Raw genomic sequence first — 16,281 nt, forward strand, 5'->3', positions numbered from 1 at the left:
TTTCTCATTATGAGACTGCTGTAAGAATATTGTGAGATTACTGAACTTATTTCTAGACATTGTTACTTGTTTTTAAGCAGTTTTATCTTATAAAAGTGTCTGATTTCATTGGCAGATCATGTTCCTTGTTTTGTTCATTATTTAATCATTATTAATCATTAACACTTTCACCAGATAAAATCACCTAAAACAAGTAAAATGTACAGAAACAGGTGGAATAATCTTCAAATGTTCTTACAGCAGCCTCAAAATGAGGGATATTAGATTTATTCACTACATTTAAGACGTTTTCACTTGTTAAGATATTTCTTTAGTTGTGAAGGCTTACAAGTCATCACTATTTATATGCACAGAGCCCTTTGTAGTGGGAGTTATGTCTGTATTCAATTACAGATGTACACATGTTGCTCCTGTTTAAAGTCCTCTGTGAAATTCTGAGAAATGCCATCTGTACAATGTTTCTGTCCATGAACTGTGCCGCCTGTGCTTTGACTGAGGTGTCTGACGGTCCAGTCTAGGCTTTGCGTTTTGGGCAGTGTTTCAGAGCGTCGGACAAGGCCGCCAGGGCCTTATCAGCGTTGCTTGTGCTGCAGTTGTAGCCCATCAGTCCCACTCGTATCACCTAAGACAGAAATGGATTTAACACATTTATTCATGCACAATTTTACAGTGACAGTTTGGCGAAAAACTGTTTTCTTCTCACCTCAAATATAGTCAGCTTGGATGTGCTTGGGGTACAAACTTGCGTTTTTGGTTTTAGTAGTCATCACACTCACCTCGAACTGTGTCAAGGTCTCAAAGCTATGCTAGGTATGTTTTGGAGACCTCTCTGGTGGAAACGTGTAATTACACACAGCACAGGAAAAACATTCTGCATCGTGCACTGCAAAAATGGTGCCTTAGTGAGTGTAAACATCTTAAATGTAGTCAATTTATATAATATTTCTCATTATGAGGCTGTTGTGTGAATATTGTGAGATTATTGATTTTACTTATTTTGAGAAACTTTTACTTGTTTTTACGCAGTTGTATCTTATAAAAGTGTCTGATTTCTTTGGCAGATTTTAAGCTTTATTTCTTGAGACGAGTAAACTAATCTGCCAATGGAATCAGACACTTTCAGCAGACGTAAAAATGTACAGAAACAGGTGGAATAATCTTACAGCAGCCTCAGAATGAGGGATATTAGATTTAGCTTTCACCTTTTGAAGGTGGGGAAATTGTAAATTTGAGTTCTGCTGTTTTGTGTTTGTCCTGTTTGCTGTTGTCTCTGTTCAGAGTAGCTCGGACACATGACCCAGATGAGCCTGATGATCCTGAGTTGAATTAGGGAAACACTAAGCTGTGCAGTGCCCTGACTGTAGATGAAGCAGCGTGTGTTTCCTCACCATGCCTATGGAGGGCCCCAAACCTCCCGTCATCTCAAGCTGGTGGTGCTTTATCATGTAAGCTAGAAGCTCCTTCCATTCGTATCCATCAGGGATTGTGATGGTGGTGACTGAGGGCAGTCTCAAATCCTTTAAGGAAACAACAGCACCATTCAGCCGTGACACCAGCTGAAATCAGCCGAATATGGTGAACTGAATCTGGTCTGGAGTGGCTCACCTTGTCCTTGATGAAGAGTTTCAGGCCCAGGTCCTCTAAACCCTTCCACAGATACTCCGCTACTTCTTTATGGTGCCTCCAGGAGTTCTCCAGACCCTGAAATAAAGATATAACAAATAACTTGATATAATACACAGCGGAGGTTTAATTTTGGTTTTTATAATGGCTTGAAAATAAATGAAAAATAAATGCACCAGGCGACGTTTTACAGACAATTCTGAGGTCAGATCATTTTTATCTGCTTTGTTGTCATAGCAACTTCAGTTAAGACTGAGTTTGGGACAGAAGCCATTACAGAACAACAGTTATTAAGTCTATAATCTTATCTCCAGATAAGAAAGCGGTGTTACAGAAGCATCCTAAGATGCCAAAATATCCTAAATATTTTCTTAACTTCAAGATAACCCCCAGAACTGTCTTAACTTCTGTTTTAACCGTCTGTTTCTATCGTTTAATGCAGTGAAAGGCAGCACAGTTCACTATAACCAGCATAATGACGCTGCTTTTATCTACACTGAAAAAGGGGCCTTGACTTGTGAACTTATTGTGAATTTATTTATAGAAGTGTTTAAACCCCCAGCCGCTGCAGTCGCGACCTCCACCGTCCCCTCTTATCACCTCAATGTGTTAATGTTGATTAAAAACTCTCGTCAGAAACAATATTACAGTGATGGTGGTAAATAATGAGGAGACGGAGCTGAACGGGTGTCTGTTTATTAGGAGGAGTAACGTTAGCGTGCTCGGCTAAAGCATTTGGGGAATGGAGACTGAAACTGGAGCAATGCTATGATAAACAGCACAAAGCGCTGAGACAATATTATTAATTTTCAGTTTATCATGCTTTAGTTTTATTTGACTTTTTACCTCAGAAGCTTTACCTAACGTTAGCTGTCTGGCTAACTCAGCCGGTTTATGAGGACTCTGTCCTCTTCTTATTTACCCCATTATATAAAAAACCCTCAAAAAAGGCCTCAATTAATCACTTGCCCAGAACTTTCCTTTAGTTTTAGAGAGCAGAAGGATGGATTTCACTGAAAAAGCAAAGAAATCTCACATGTATTTTTCTTTTTTTCTACAGCAAACGAGTTTCAGGCAGTAGGAGGCGGGCTTTACTGCTAGAGCGTGATGATTGATTGATTGGCGAGCGGAGCAGCTCATTGCCTATTCGTGCTCACTGCTTAATCGATAAAAGTTACGTTTTTCCTAACTTGAGATCAGAAAATATGCTGTAAGATAAGATTCTCAAATTCAGATCTGGAGCCGTGTTACGGAAAATCTTTGTGTCTTAAGTTCTGATCGGTCAAGATAAGATTTTCCACAAATTCGTATTACAGATGCAAATCTGAGCTTAATTTAGGAATCTCATCTACAGAACTACAAAGTGCACCTATGGTAAGTGGAGCTGATACAATGGACAGTAAGCATAGAAACAAGCAGGTGGTCATGATCTTAGGCCTGATCGTTGTGTATATAATATTGGGTGACTTCAAAAAAATTTCACAATATGTCTTAATTTTTTAGATGTCTGATCAGTTGGAACAGTGGAAAAAAGATTTTTTGTTTCGTGCTTTAGTGGAAGAAGAATCGCATTGGAGTGAGTGATATCGAATGACTGGAGTGCCAGTAAGACAGAACCTAACTTGTTATTAGCCTGTTAAGCTAGTGCTTGCATAATCGGCTCTACTTTGCTGGGGGTTGGAAACCAGGAGGCAAAGGGGGGAGGGTGTCTATAGTTTGCATAATCATGAATATTCCTAGATCTTCACATTCATAATGACTGTTAAAGTTTAGACAGGCTCCTGTGTGGAGGTGGGTGATATGGCTAAAATATAATTACGGGGTCACTTCAGGAAATGTTCACGATGTACTTGGTTTTCAGACATCAGTTGGAGCAGTAGAAAAAAAAAAAGAAAAAAGAAAAGAAAAAAATCCTATCAAAAAACTGAATACAACCATTTTTAGTCAATTTTGTTAAATATGTTGCATTAAATCTAATTAAAGACTAATTTTGCTTTCTTTATAATGAAACATGCAGTAATAATAATAATAATAATGTTACATTTATATAGCGCCTTTCACAAACACAAGGTTGCTTCACATGAAAGAGAAGTCTTTAAGTCAGATTTGAAGGAGGAGAAAGAAGAGCCATCCTGGGCGATTGAGGAAGAGGGTTCCCGAGTTTGGGGGCCATGGCACTGAAGGACCTCCCTCCCAAAGTGGAAAGTCTGGTGCTGGGACAGCAAGTAAGTTATTACAAGAAGACCTGAGAGAGCGAGAGGGAGTGTAAGAGGTCAGCAGTTCTCTGAGGTGGGGGGAAGGTTATGCAGGGCTCTGAAAGTGAGTAGTAAAACTTTAATCTTTATACGGGATGGGACCGTCAGCCAGTGTAGCTGAGAGAGAACGAGAGGGAGTTACAGTGGTCAATTCGGGACGGGACTGGCAGCCAGAGAGAGAACGGGGGTGATGTGAGCTGAATGCTGAGTATGGGTGAGAACTCCAGCTGCAGAGCTCTGAATGTACTGCAGCTTCTGTATAGACTTTACAGGGAGACCAACAAAGAGTGAGTTAGAGTGGTCAGTTCAGGACATAATGAAGGCATGAACCATCATTATCATAGTTATCGGTCAGGAACGGGCGAAGACGAGCAATGTTACTTAAATAACATTTAAGGGCTGACCAGTAAGACTTCAGTTTTATCAATGTTTAGCATGAGAAAGTTATCATGCATCCAGAGCTTTAAATCAGAAATCAACAATTAGTGTATTGGGAGGGGAATGTGGGGGGTGTGTGGGTGTGTGTGTGTACTGAGATATAACTGACTGTCAGCAGCATAACAGTGAAAATGAAGGCCATGGCTACAAATGATTTGGCCAAGAGGTGGGATGTAAATTAAGAACAGTAGGGGTCCAAGAACTGAGCCCTGAGGGACACCACATGTAATAGAAGAGGTGGAGGACAGTTGGTCAATGTTCCACAAGTACTGACGGTATACGCAATATATTCAGAATAGCTTATTGCCTTGTGATGTAATTTATCACGATATAATAAATATTGTGATATTCTGGTACTGCCCAGCCGTACACCATTTTGGTTTCCAGGGCATGACAATAATACATAAAGTAACAATTTATTATTCAACACAGATTGTTTTTAATGGTTAATTTTTTGTTTGGGAACTTTAGGCTTTTTTTTAGGGGAACTTTTAAGCACCACACCACTTTTACTTGTTTTATTTTTTATAAGAGAAGACTCAGTGCAATGCATTACACAAATGCATTGTAGCGCATGGGCCGAACTGCTTTCTGTGTTCCTAAAACAATATCGCTGTTGCTGGAAGAAAACCTTTTATCTTCATTATTGCCGTTTTTCAGGTTTTTACATAATTTGAAAATGCTGTTGTCCTTTACATTGTGTGTGAACTTCATGAAGAATAGACCAAAAGAAATGGCCCAAATTTACTTGGAAAAAATTCTGGTTCCATTGACTTACATTAAAAGCTTGTTTTTTACCTTCTCCTGTGAAGTTAACATTTTGGAGATATGAGCTTTTCTTCCGTCAACAGTAATAAAAACATAGCTGGCTTTCTCATAACTGTCTCTACACTGACTATTTACTCTGTGTTATGATAACTGATGATACTTGCCTTCTCAGCCAGGATGGCCAGACTCTCTCTGAGGGCGAGGAATCCGGAGACGGGGCCGGTGTGGTGGTAACTGCAGCACAGAGGAACAGACTGTACTTTTAGAAGTCTCTAGTTCGGTGTCTGATCTTTCTGTATACGTCAGGCTGATGGCAGCACCAACTCTCACTTACTCTCTTGCAGGTTTGCCGTCGTTGCCCCAGTAGTTGGACAGATGGGTCATGTCAAAGAGGTAGGACACAGGTTTCGTTTTTCTGTTGAACATCTTGTGGCTGTGCGAGATGAAATGAAAACACACTGCAGAACTTTTCACACATTCCTAAATGTTACCAATATGTTTGAGGAATTTCCAAAAAGGGATATAAAATTGCATTGAGGTGGCAAATCATTTGTGTCAATTTTGCAATGCTAGAATCTAAATTTTTATGGCCGATTCCAATTTCTTTACAGCCAAATTCACCCATGGGGCAGATTTTGTTGCCAGCTTTCTTAACATTGATGACATGGATTTTTAACTTGTTTTTAAGCAGTTTTATCTTATAAAAGTGTCTGATTTCATTGGCAGATCATGTTCCTTGTTTCAATTTTTATTTCTTGAAATGAGCAAAATTATCTTCATTATTTCTCCAAACAAGTGAACTAATCTGCCAATGGAATCAGCCACTTTCACCAGATAAAATCACTTAAAACAAGTAAAATTGTACAGAAACAGGTGGAATAATCTCATAATATTCCTACAACAGTCTCATAATGAGAGATATTAGATTTACGGACTACATTTAAGATGATTTCACTTGTGAAGATATTATTTTTTGTGGCGTATGACATTTTGGTGCACTTTTAACAGTGTGAATACTGTTTGAGAACTCATACCTGCTCATGTTATTTAAATCACTTAACTGCACAGATTAGCCATTATCAGAATAAAGGATGATTGAATTATTCGATTGTTTATTGCTTGTTCGGAACAAAAAAAATATATTCTTAGTGTGCACCCATGCTAGAATTGATTTTAATCATCCATAAACTAAGCATGATTTTTTTTTCTCTATAATAACTCTGAGGGTGCTTTTAAAAATAGAAACACAAACAGTTATGTATTTTAGCATCAGTGTAATAATGTATAATTAATCTCGTGTTTGATAGTTCCATCAGCAATTTTAACATATTCTATATTTTTTAAAGTAATTCTGGCTTCCAAAATAAATCAAATTAATCATGCTGAAGTCTGAGGTTTCATAGTTTAATGATTCATTTCCTAAAGACTTGTGAACATGCTGTTTCCAGTTTAAAAGGGAACGTTTATCATGCACGCATATCGCTGTTGTTGGAAGAAAGCCTGGTATCTTCACAAAATGGTGACTTTACAGGAGAAGGAAAAACCTACTGTACTTTTAATGTAAGTCAATGGAACCAGACATCTTCATTAAGTTTACACACAATGTAAAAGGTGACAGGCATTTTCAAATGATGTCAAAATCTGAAAAGTGACAAAAATAGAGATTCAAGGATTTCTTCCAGCAGCAACGATATGCTCAATGCTCACCATGCTCTGTCGTTGAATGAAATGGGTGCTGTGCCTGGAGGAGCATTTAAGGCCTTCTGGGAGCCGGTGTATAGGATGTCGATTTCTATTTGGTGAGAATAACGAGGTTAGAGATGGGGCCTCTACACCAAGTGCAGCAGTATTGTCACTCATAGCAGAAGACTGAAGAGCACTGATCCACTATAATCATCTCTTTACGTACTTTGTTGGTCCATCAGTAGAGGTGCAGCTCCCAGTGACGCCACTGAATCCACTAAGAGCAAACAGTCATATCTGCAACCATATCAATACAGATAGTACTGAGACTTGACGTTCATTTTATCTGAGAGTCACTGTCTGCTAACACATTTCAGATTTCAGCCCTGATCGTAAAGACTAAGGCTGTGCTCAAAACTGCATGCTACTGTACTATTAAATGGACTTTTAATCCAGTGGGGCAGCTTACGTGAGTCAATTTCTATTAGTAGGTCACTAAAATGTAAAGTAAATGCTGTGCTTAAGTTATGAAAGACCTTGATAGTGCTGGCATTGAAAAGTAGTAGCTGTAGTAGTAGCAGTAGTGGTAGTAGAAGTAATACTAGTAGTAGTAGTGGTGATAGTAGTTGTTTTTAGTAGAATTAGTTAGAAATACTACTACTACTACTAGTGGTAGTATTAGGGGGTAGTAGGTGCAATAGTAGTAGTAGAATTAGTTGTAGAAGTAGTAGTAGTATTAGTATGTGTAATAGTAGTAGAATTAGTTGTAGTAGTAGCAGCAATGACAGAAGTATTACTAATAGTAGTGGTAGTCGGAGTAGTAGTGATAGTAGTTGTTTTCATAGAATTAGTTGTAGCAGTAGTGGTAGTAGAATTAGCAGTAGTTTTTAGTAGTAGTAGTAGTAGTAGTAGTAGTAGTAGTAGTAGTAGTAGTAAAAGTAGTAGTTGTGGTAGTAGTATTAGCTGTTGTAGTGGTAGTAGGTTTAATAGTAGTAGTAGTAATAGTAGTAGAGTAGTAGTAATTTCAAGTATAATTGCACTGTTTAAATAGTGACTTATTTAAATAATTCAGACATTCAACTTCTACGTATTAATGTATTATTAATAGTAGTAGTACTAATTATAGTTAGAGTAATTAGTATTAGTAGCAGTACAAGCATTAATAATAATTATGATTTTTCTTATTTTAGTAGCACTAGTAGTACTATAATAGAACAATGATGTATTAATAAAATACCATGCTATGCAGCTGATGACGGTCCAGCAAAATCAGGCTTTCCTTGTCATGTTATGCTATGTTCTACGATAGTATGCAGTTTTGCACGCAGGAAGAGTGAGTAAAGTGGACACAGGGTGAAATGAGGTGTGGGGGGTGTTTCTCTCACTTGCGACACAAGTCTCCAATGCCGTCGATGGGGTGGGCCAGGCCAGCCGAGGACTCTCCATGTGTGAGGAAAAACAGAACTGGCTTGTGTTTGGCTAAAGCCTGTAAACGGCAAACAGTCACCTTATCACTGTAGTGTTGTGAACCTCATGCAGCGTGTAGTGCATTGAGAATACCACAACTACTACACATGTACACAACACTACTACACATGTACTACTATTACCACTACTACTCCTCATACACTACAACTACTACTACTCATATACACAACTACTACTATTACCACTACTACTCCTCATACACTACAACTACTACTACTCATATACACAACTACTACTATTACCACTACTACTACTCATACACTACAACTACTACTACTCATATACACAACTACTACTATTACCACTACTACTACTCATACACTACAACTACTACTACTCATATACACAACTACTACTATTACCACTACTACTCCTCATACACTACAACTACTACTACTCATATACACAACTACTACTATTACCACTACTACTACTCATACACTACAACTACTACTATTACCACTACTACTCCTCATACACTACAACTACTACTACTCATATACACAACTACTACTATTACCACTACTACTTCTCATATACACAATTACTCCAATTATTACCACTACTACTACTCATATACACAACTACTACTACGATTATTACTACTACCACTACTACAACTACTAATACTACTATTACACATACTGCCACTACTACTAATACAACTACTATTAATAATAATACTACCACTATTACAATAACTACTAATACTACTTCTATTTCACCTACTACAACTACTAATTCTGCTAAAACTACAGCTACTACTACTGCTGTTACGATTACTATGACTACTACTACTACCGCTACTACAACTACTGCTACTACTATTACACCTACTACCACAACTACTAATTCTGCTAAAACTACTACTACTACTGCTGCTGTTACGATTACTGACTACTACTACTACAGCTACTACTACTGCTACTGCAACTGCTAATACTACTTTTACACCTACTACACCTACTAATTCTACGAAAACTACTACTACTGCTGTTACGATTACTATGACTACTACAGCTGCTACTACTACTACTACAAAAGCTACTACTAGTATGAGTACAACTACAGCTACTAGTACTACTACAAATACTGCTACTACTAACTACTATTATTAATAATAATAATAATAATAATAATAATAATAATAGTAGTAGTAGTAGTAGTAGTAGTAGTAGTAGTAGTAGTAGTAGTAGTAGTTATAGTATTCTGATGGAAATGAAGAATCTAAGCCGCTATAATTAGTAAATAATTATGATAATTCTATAAAAGTAGATTTTTACCTTTTCAATTTCTTCGTTAGTGAAATACCCACCAGGCGCCTTTACCAAAGTGTGAACTTTGGCCCCTGTTAAAATTGAAACAGAAGCAGGTGGGTGAGTACAGTGTGTTCAACACCAGCGCAGTGAGAACAGCCAGAGGGTGGAAGTCCTACCCATTCTCTCAGCGATTTCAGCCACACGCTCCCCCCACACGCCGTTAACAGACACCAACACGCTCTCCCCCGGCTCCACCACATTGAACACCGCACACTCCATCGCTGCGTGGCCTGAGCCGCTCATGGCCAGGGTCATGTGGTTGTTCGTCTGAAACGCGTACTGGATTCCCTTCTTGATGTCGTTCATGATCTACAAAAGAGAAGTTTATTTCCTGAAATCCTGAAGACCTGATCAGTTCATAGTAGTGACACTGTATGTCTTAGTGGCTGTTCACTCATATTATATCACTCATATCACTGTGAGTTCACTCATATTAGTTTCATAGTAGATATTGAATAATACATTTCTTACAACAATACTTTCTTTACAAAATACCTTTGTATACTCTTAAAAATGGTTCTTTAAGGGCTTTGTGGTAAAGACAGTTGTTCTATATAGAACCATGAACACGCAAATAACCTTTTTTGTTGTAATTAAAAGGTTCTTTGTGACGTGAAAATTTTCTTCAACTGATTTCAACCAATTTCAGTGGTTCTATAAAGCACCAAAAAGTGCTCTTCTATTGTTGCAATGATAGAGAAACCCTTTTTGGTGCTATTTAGGACCATTTCCAAAAGGGTTCTATATAGAACCATCTACAGCACACTCTCCATCAGTTTGAAGAGCCCTTTCACGATGCGAAGAACCATTTAATCATGCAAAGTGTTCTTTGCATGTCCAATTTCTTTACGAAAGAACCCTTAAAGAACCATTAATTTTTAAGTGTTTTTTAAGTAGTTACTGAAAAATTAATTTTAAAAATAATAATTGAATAACATGCATGCAGTTTAGCTGGTTAATAACTGTGTTATAAGGCTGCAGGTTGAGGGTTCGACTCCTGAGCTCCTTACCTCATACATTTCATGGTGGAGGTGTCCAATGATGGGCCTCCCTCCAGCAGCCAGCACTCGGGGGGGCACGTTTGAGGGTCCAGGGCCAAACAGGTAGCGGTTGGGCACCTCCAGTGGCAGCAGCATGCAGGCCGGAGGCGGGATAGTGACGGAGGAAACTGACCGCTGGGCCGTCCAGCTGGGCAGAGAGAGGTCCAGAGCTGCCAGGACGGCGCCCCTGGAGAGAAGAGTCTTGGGCAACATGCTGTAGCAGTCTGAATTCAGCGAGGGTCTTTGGTGAACATTTAAAACAAACGGGTCTTTGACCTCTGGAGCGGTGGCCGTGCGTCATTGAGCTTTTCACAGACAGCTGACCACCCCGCCCCCTTCCCCCACCCTCCCTCTCCAGCTTCTATACCTTTTAAAAATGTGAATAGGTTTCTGAAGGTTTTATGGGGTGTAAATCTCTGACCTCAAAACCAGTTAAATTCAGTTCATTGAATTGAAGGAAATGGCTCAGCTCATCATTGGATCTCAGATTTTACCAGATTCATTTGCTTTGAGTCTTTAGGAGAAGATTCACTGATTTTATGGATTCAGACCTGTAAAATCATTGGCTTAAAATAGCAGAAATTTTTATTTGGGCTGAGAAATGACACAATTGTACGTTATTTTTAATAATTTATTTTTCTTCGGTTTGTGCACAAAAATATGTACATAGATGAAAATTTGAACTTTGCCAGATGCTGTTTTCTATTCTATTACACTTAAATTTGACAGTTTTCTGCACATTTTAGTGCACAACTTTTATCTGTTTACTATAATTTGCCTATTGGGAGAAAAATAAAAAAACGAAATATAAAATGTGTGTTAAAACCACAGGCCACATTTTATGATTTATTTTACAACCCCATTTCCAAAAAAGGAAACTGTGCAGGGTATAAATAAAAATGGGATGCAATGATTTGCAAATCATGTAAACCATGTTTTAAAGGAAAATACTACAAAGACAACAAATCAAATGTTGAAACAGAGAATTATTTGTTTATTTTAAATATTTGCCCATTTTGAATTTGATGCCAAATTCAAAACAACACGGTCCAAAAAAAGTTGGGGGGGGGCCTGTTTACCACTGTGTTTCATCACCTCTTCTTTAAGAGCACTCTGTAAGTGTTTGGGAACTGAGGAGACGCTGGTTCAGGGGCTCATTTGTCGTATTTTTCATTTCATAATGTGCTAAATGTTCTCAGTGGTGACAGGTCTGGCCTGCAGACAGGTCAGTTTAGCACATTGAATATTAAAATATGGAGCAATATTGCAGTAATATGTGCAGAATGTGGTTTGACATCTTCTTGCTGAAATAATCAAGGCCTTCCCTGAAAAAGACGTCGTCTGGACGGCAGCATATGTTGCCAAAACATGTTTGTCGTTCAGCATTAATGGTGCCTTCACAGATGTGCACATCACCCATGTGCACTAATGCCCCCTAAACCATCATGAATACTGGCTTTTTTCAAAAAACAAAATTTCTCAGTTTCAACATTTGAATTGTTGTCTTTGTACTATTTTGAATGAAATATAGGGTTTAAATAATTTGCGCATCATTGTATTTTTATTTATTTATTTTAAATTAAAAATTTTTTTTACATTTTGCACAGTGTCCCAACTTTTTTAGAAATTGGGTTACATTTCAGTATGCTAAATTGAGCAAATAAACAATAAAAATTTGATCAGGGGTCGTCAATCATTTGCCTACAAACCACAAAATCTAGAATCAGTTTTTGTCTCGAAGGCTGTCATAAATACAGACAAATCTGACCTGAGATCAGCCCTGTATCTCACATCCGAATACCAGCCAGTGGCCGTATGATGTGGCTGCTTGGTCTCACTGGTATCAACTTGTAATAATTTGCCCAAACGTTGGGCGTTTGGACCTGTAGAGAAATGGAATATTTGACATGACTTTGATGTAAAAGGCCCAGAGAAGTGGAGCTGAGTTTGGTCTGATATGTGCAGGTACAGCGCATGACGCACTCTATTGATTTACCCATGCTGTCCAGCTTTGCTTGTTTACAGGCTTCAAAGAGGAGTCGACCGCTTTCAAAAGAGGGGATTGGCTGGAGTAGACATAAACACAAGGATATGGAGATGAACTTTCATTCACACATGTGCACTGGACGACGTAAGGATACGACACCCCTGAGTCTATACACAGTTCAATACAGGCCATGTTTCTGCACACTGTGTTCAAAGCTGTAATTCCTTTAACATTGTATAAGAATCTGAACCTTGTGGCTTTGGAAACGGGCAGCTAGGACTTTCCAGGCACAGTAAAGATTAATTCTTCTGTGTTTATGAATATGCAGATGCATATGGGTCAGTATGATGATCTATCCACTTGCAGCATTTAGAATACTCTGTCTGCTTTAAACTTGTTCACCTCCGGCTAATCTTATAGTAAACACCTCCTAAGCACTATGATCTGCCCTCAAAACACTTGTAATGCAACCTTCTATAGATTCAGGTTGTTCTGTGATGATATGCAAACAGAACAGCAAACGTCCCTAACCTGTTGTTTATTTTTATTTACTTTAGTTTTAGAATTAGTATCTGCAATATTTAAAAAATGATTCTTTAAGTGTTTTTTAGTAAGGAAAATGGTTCTGTATAGAACCTTGAACACTCAAAGAACCATTCGTATCTTTAAATGACTCTCTTCATGGTGACAGTTCTACAGATTGATTGAAAATATGTTGTATCTGGTTTTATGTAGCACCAAAAAGCGTTCTGCTATTGTTACGATTTCAAGCTTCCATGCAATAGAAGAACGCTTTTTGGTGCTAAATAGATCCATTTTCAAAAAGGTCCTATAAAAAGCGTAGTGAAAATGGGACACAGCCCTGACCTCAACCCCATCCAACACCTTTGGGATGAAGTAAAACGGAGACTGTGACCCAGACCCTCTCGTCCAACATCGGTTTCTGACCTCACAAATGGTCTTCCTGATGAATGGGCAGAAATTCCCACATTCTCTCTCCCAAATCTTGTAGAAGGCTTCCCAGAAGAGTGGAGGCTGTTACAGCTGCAAACAGGGACCAATTTTGACCATATAGTGTGTGTATATATGTGTATATGTAGATGCTGTCAGAACAAAACCTCTCCATTTTTGGAGTTTTCTTAGTTTTTGACATAATTTGAAAATGCTTGTTGCCCTTTACACTGTGTTCAAATTTTATGATAAATGTACCAAAACAAATGTCCCAAAATTACTTGAAAAAAAATCGGGTTTCATTGACTTGCATCAAAAAGATAACTTCACAGAAGAATGTAAAAACATACTTTACTTTTAGAGATACAGCTTATAAGGTTTTGTATGTATTATTGAGGCTACTCCACAGCGTGAACTTCGGCCATGGCGTCTGTCCCACTACTGACCTACAGTCAATAATTAGACGGCCTAGTAAATAAGTGAGGGCCCGTTGTTTGCCTGCATTTGGCCTTTGCACCATGGTGGAACTCAACACCCACTTCACACGGAGAGGAAGTCCAGCATGCCGGACGAGCCCCCACTACCTCCGAATGTGCAAATGCGTGCTGTGCTGTAACTCTTATTGACCGTGAAGGAGATCTGAGTGCACACGATGTGCTATTATAACATTATTGACTTTTACTCTGTGCAACTGATCAAAACAACTGCCGAATTAAATACTCACTGAAATCCCTTTCTGTGTGTAAGTATGACAACCGTATACTTACACACATGAAATCAGTATGTGTCCAAGTTACTATTTTGGAGATACTTCTTTATGTTTGGACAATGACGATATGTTGCGTTTTGCATGCTGGGTGACCTGCTAAACTAGCACTACACCAGCTTGAACCAGCATGGTGATCTGCATTCTTTTCCTCAGCAGGGTGATTCTCTTCTGTGTTTTTACAAGCTTGCCTACGTAGTTTTAAACAGTGTGCAGGTAACTAATGACTTCAAATTAGAATAAATTTAAAAGTAGTATAAGAATTTTCTGATACTTCGAGTTACCCTTTTAACTCATATTTTAAATTCCCTCTTAGATTAAGAAACTGAGCCTGATGGATTGGATGCAGCTGCTTGGTCATGGAAACCCATTCCATGAAGCTCTCTATGCTGTTCTTGAGCTGATCTGAAGGTCACATGAAGTTTGGAGGTCTGTAGTGATTGACTCTGCAGAAAGTTGGTGACCTCTGTGCACTATGCCCCTCAGCATCCGCTGACCCCACTCTGTCATTTTACATGGCCGACCACTTCATGGCTGAGTTGCTGTCGTTCCCAATCACTTCTACTTTGTTATAATACCACTGACAGTCGACTGTGGAATATTTAGTAGTGAGGAAATTTCACGACTGGATTTGTTCCACAGGTGATCACGGTACCACGCTGGAATTCACTGAGCTCCTGAGAGCGACCCATTCTTTCACTAATGTTTGTAGAAGCAGTCTGCAGGCCTAGGGGCTTGGCTTTATACACCTGTGGCCATGGAAGTGATTGGAACACCTGAATTCAGTGATTTGGACAGGTGACTGAATACTGTTGGCAATTTATTGTGTGACATGTACACACACGCATCAGGCATAACATCATGAACACCTTGTTTCTACGCTCATTGTCCATTTTATCAGCTCCACTTACTGTATAGCTGCACTCTGTAGTTCTACAGTTACAGACTGTAGTCCATCTGTTTCTCTGATACTTTGTTTACCCCCGTTTACCCTGTTCTTCAGTGGTCAGGACCCCCGTGGACCCTCACAGGTACTATTTGGGTGGTGGATCATTCACCACCCAACCGCTGGACAGTGGGGAGTATTTTTAGCCTGGACACTTGTTGTGTTGCGCTGGTATGAGTGGATCAGACACAGTGCTGGTGTAGTTTTTAAACACTGTGTCCACTCACTGTCCACTCTATTAGACACTCCTACCTTGTCAGCCCACCTTGTAGGTGTAAAGTCAGAGACGACAGCTCATCTGCTGCTGTACAGTTTGTGTTGGTCTTCCTCTAGCCCTTCTTCAGTGGTCACAGGACGCTGCCCACAGGACGCTGCCCACAGGACGCTGCCCACAGGACGCTGTTGGCTGGATATTTTTGGTTAGTGGACTATTCTCAGTCCAGCAGCAACAGTGAGGTGTTTAAAAACTCCAGCAGCACTGCTGTGTCTGATCCACTCAGACCAGCACAACACACACTAACACACTACCACCACATCAGTGTTACTGCAGTGCTGAGAATATATATATGTGTGTGTGTGTGTGTGTGTGTGTGTGTGTGTGTGTGTGTGTGTGAGAGAGAGAGAGAGAGAGAGAGAGAAATACTAGTTAGTATGCAAAGTGTCATTGAATCATGAACATTTGAAGCTTTAAGACGCATCTAAGTTTCAATTACAAAATGATCATTGTTTCTGCTTCCCTTCATTTCTTTCGGTATCTCTCTGTCACTCACTCGCTCACTCTCACTCATTCTCTCCCCATCTATCTCCCTCCTGCTTTCCTTTCCTCTCTTACTCACTGCCCCTTTTCCTCCCTCCCTCTGTCTTTTCCTCTCTCCTTCCCTCCCTCCTCGTTCACTCTCCCTTTTGCTCATTGAGTATCATTGTCTCTCAACAGTCTCTCTCCCCCTTCCTGTTTTTCTTCCTATCTCCTTCCTCCTCTGTTGCTCTGTCTCTCGCTCCCTCTTGCTACGTCCCTCC

The 16,281-nt window shown here is 39.2% G+C and overlaps 1 protein-coding gene across 1 annotated transcript; it reads right to left on the bottom strand.

The window, feature by feature from the left end:
• Nucleotides 1-362: 362 nt before the first annotated feature.
• On the bottom strand, nucleotides 363-10,851 carry agxtb (alanine--glyoxylate and serine--pyruvate aminotransferase b). Its single transcript, XM_017706356.2, has 11 exons — nucleotides 10,585-10,851; nucleotides 9,691-9,883; nucleotides 9,539-9,603; nucleotides 8,153-8,253; nucleotides 6,994-7,064; nucleotides 6,792-6,876; nucleotides 5,419-5,517; nucleotides 5,249-5,318; nucleotides 1,606-1,701; nucleotides 1,389-1,517; nucleotides 363-622 (listed from the first exon to the last, which is right to left on the bottom strand). Exons 1-11 carry the CDS (start codon nucleotides 10,825-10,827, stop codon nucleotides 515-517), a joined length of 1,260 nt encoding a protein of 419 aa, XP_017561845.1. The 5' UTR covers nucleotides 10,828-10,851; the 3' UTR covers nucleotides 363-514.
• Nucleotides 10,852-16,281: the final 5,430 nt, after the last annotated feature.

The sequence above is a fragment of the Pygocentrus nattereri genome, chromosome 17 (genome assembly GCF_015220715.1).
Source record: "Pygocentrus nattereri isolate fPygNat1 chromosome 17, fPygNat1.pri, whole genome shotgun sequence".
In the NCBI taxonomy this organism is placed as follows: domain Eukaryota; kingdom Metazoa; phylum Chordata; class Actinopteri; order Characiformes; family Serrasalmidae; genus Pygocentrus; species Pygocentrus nattereri.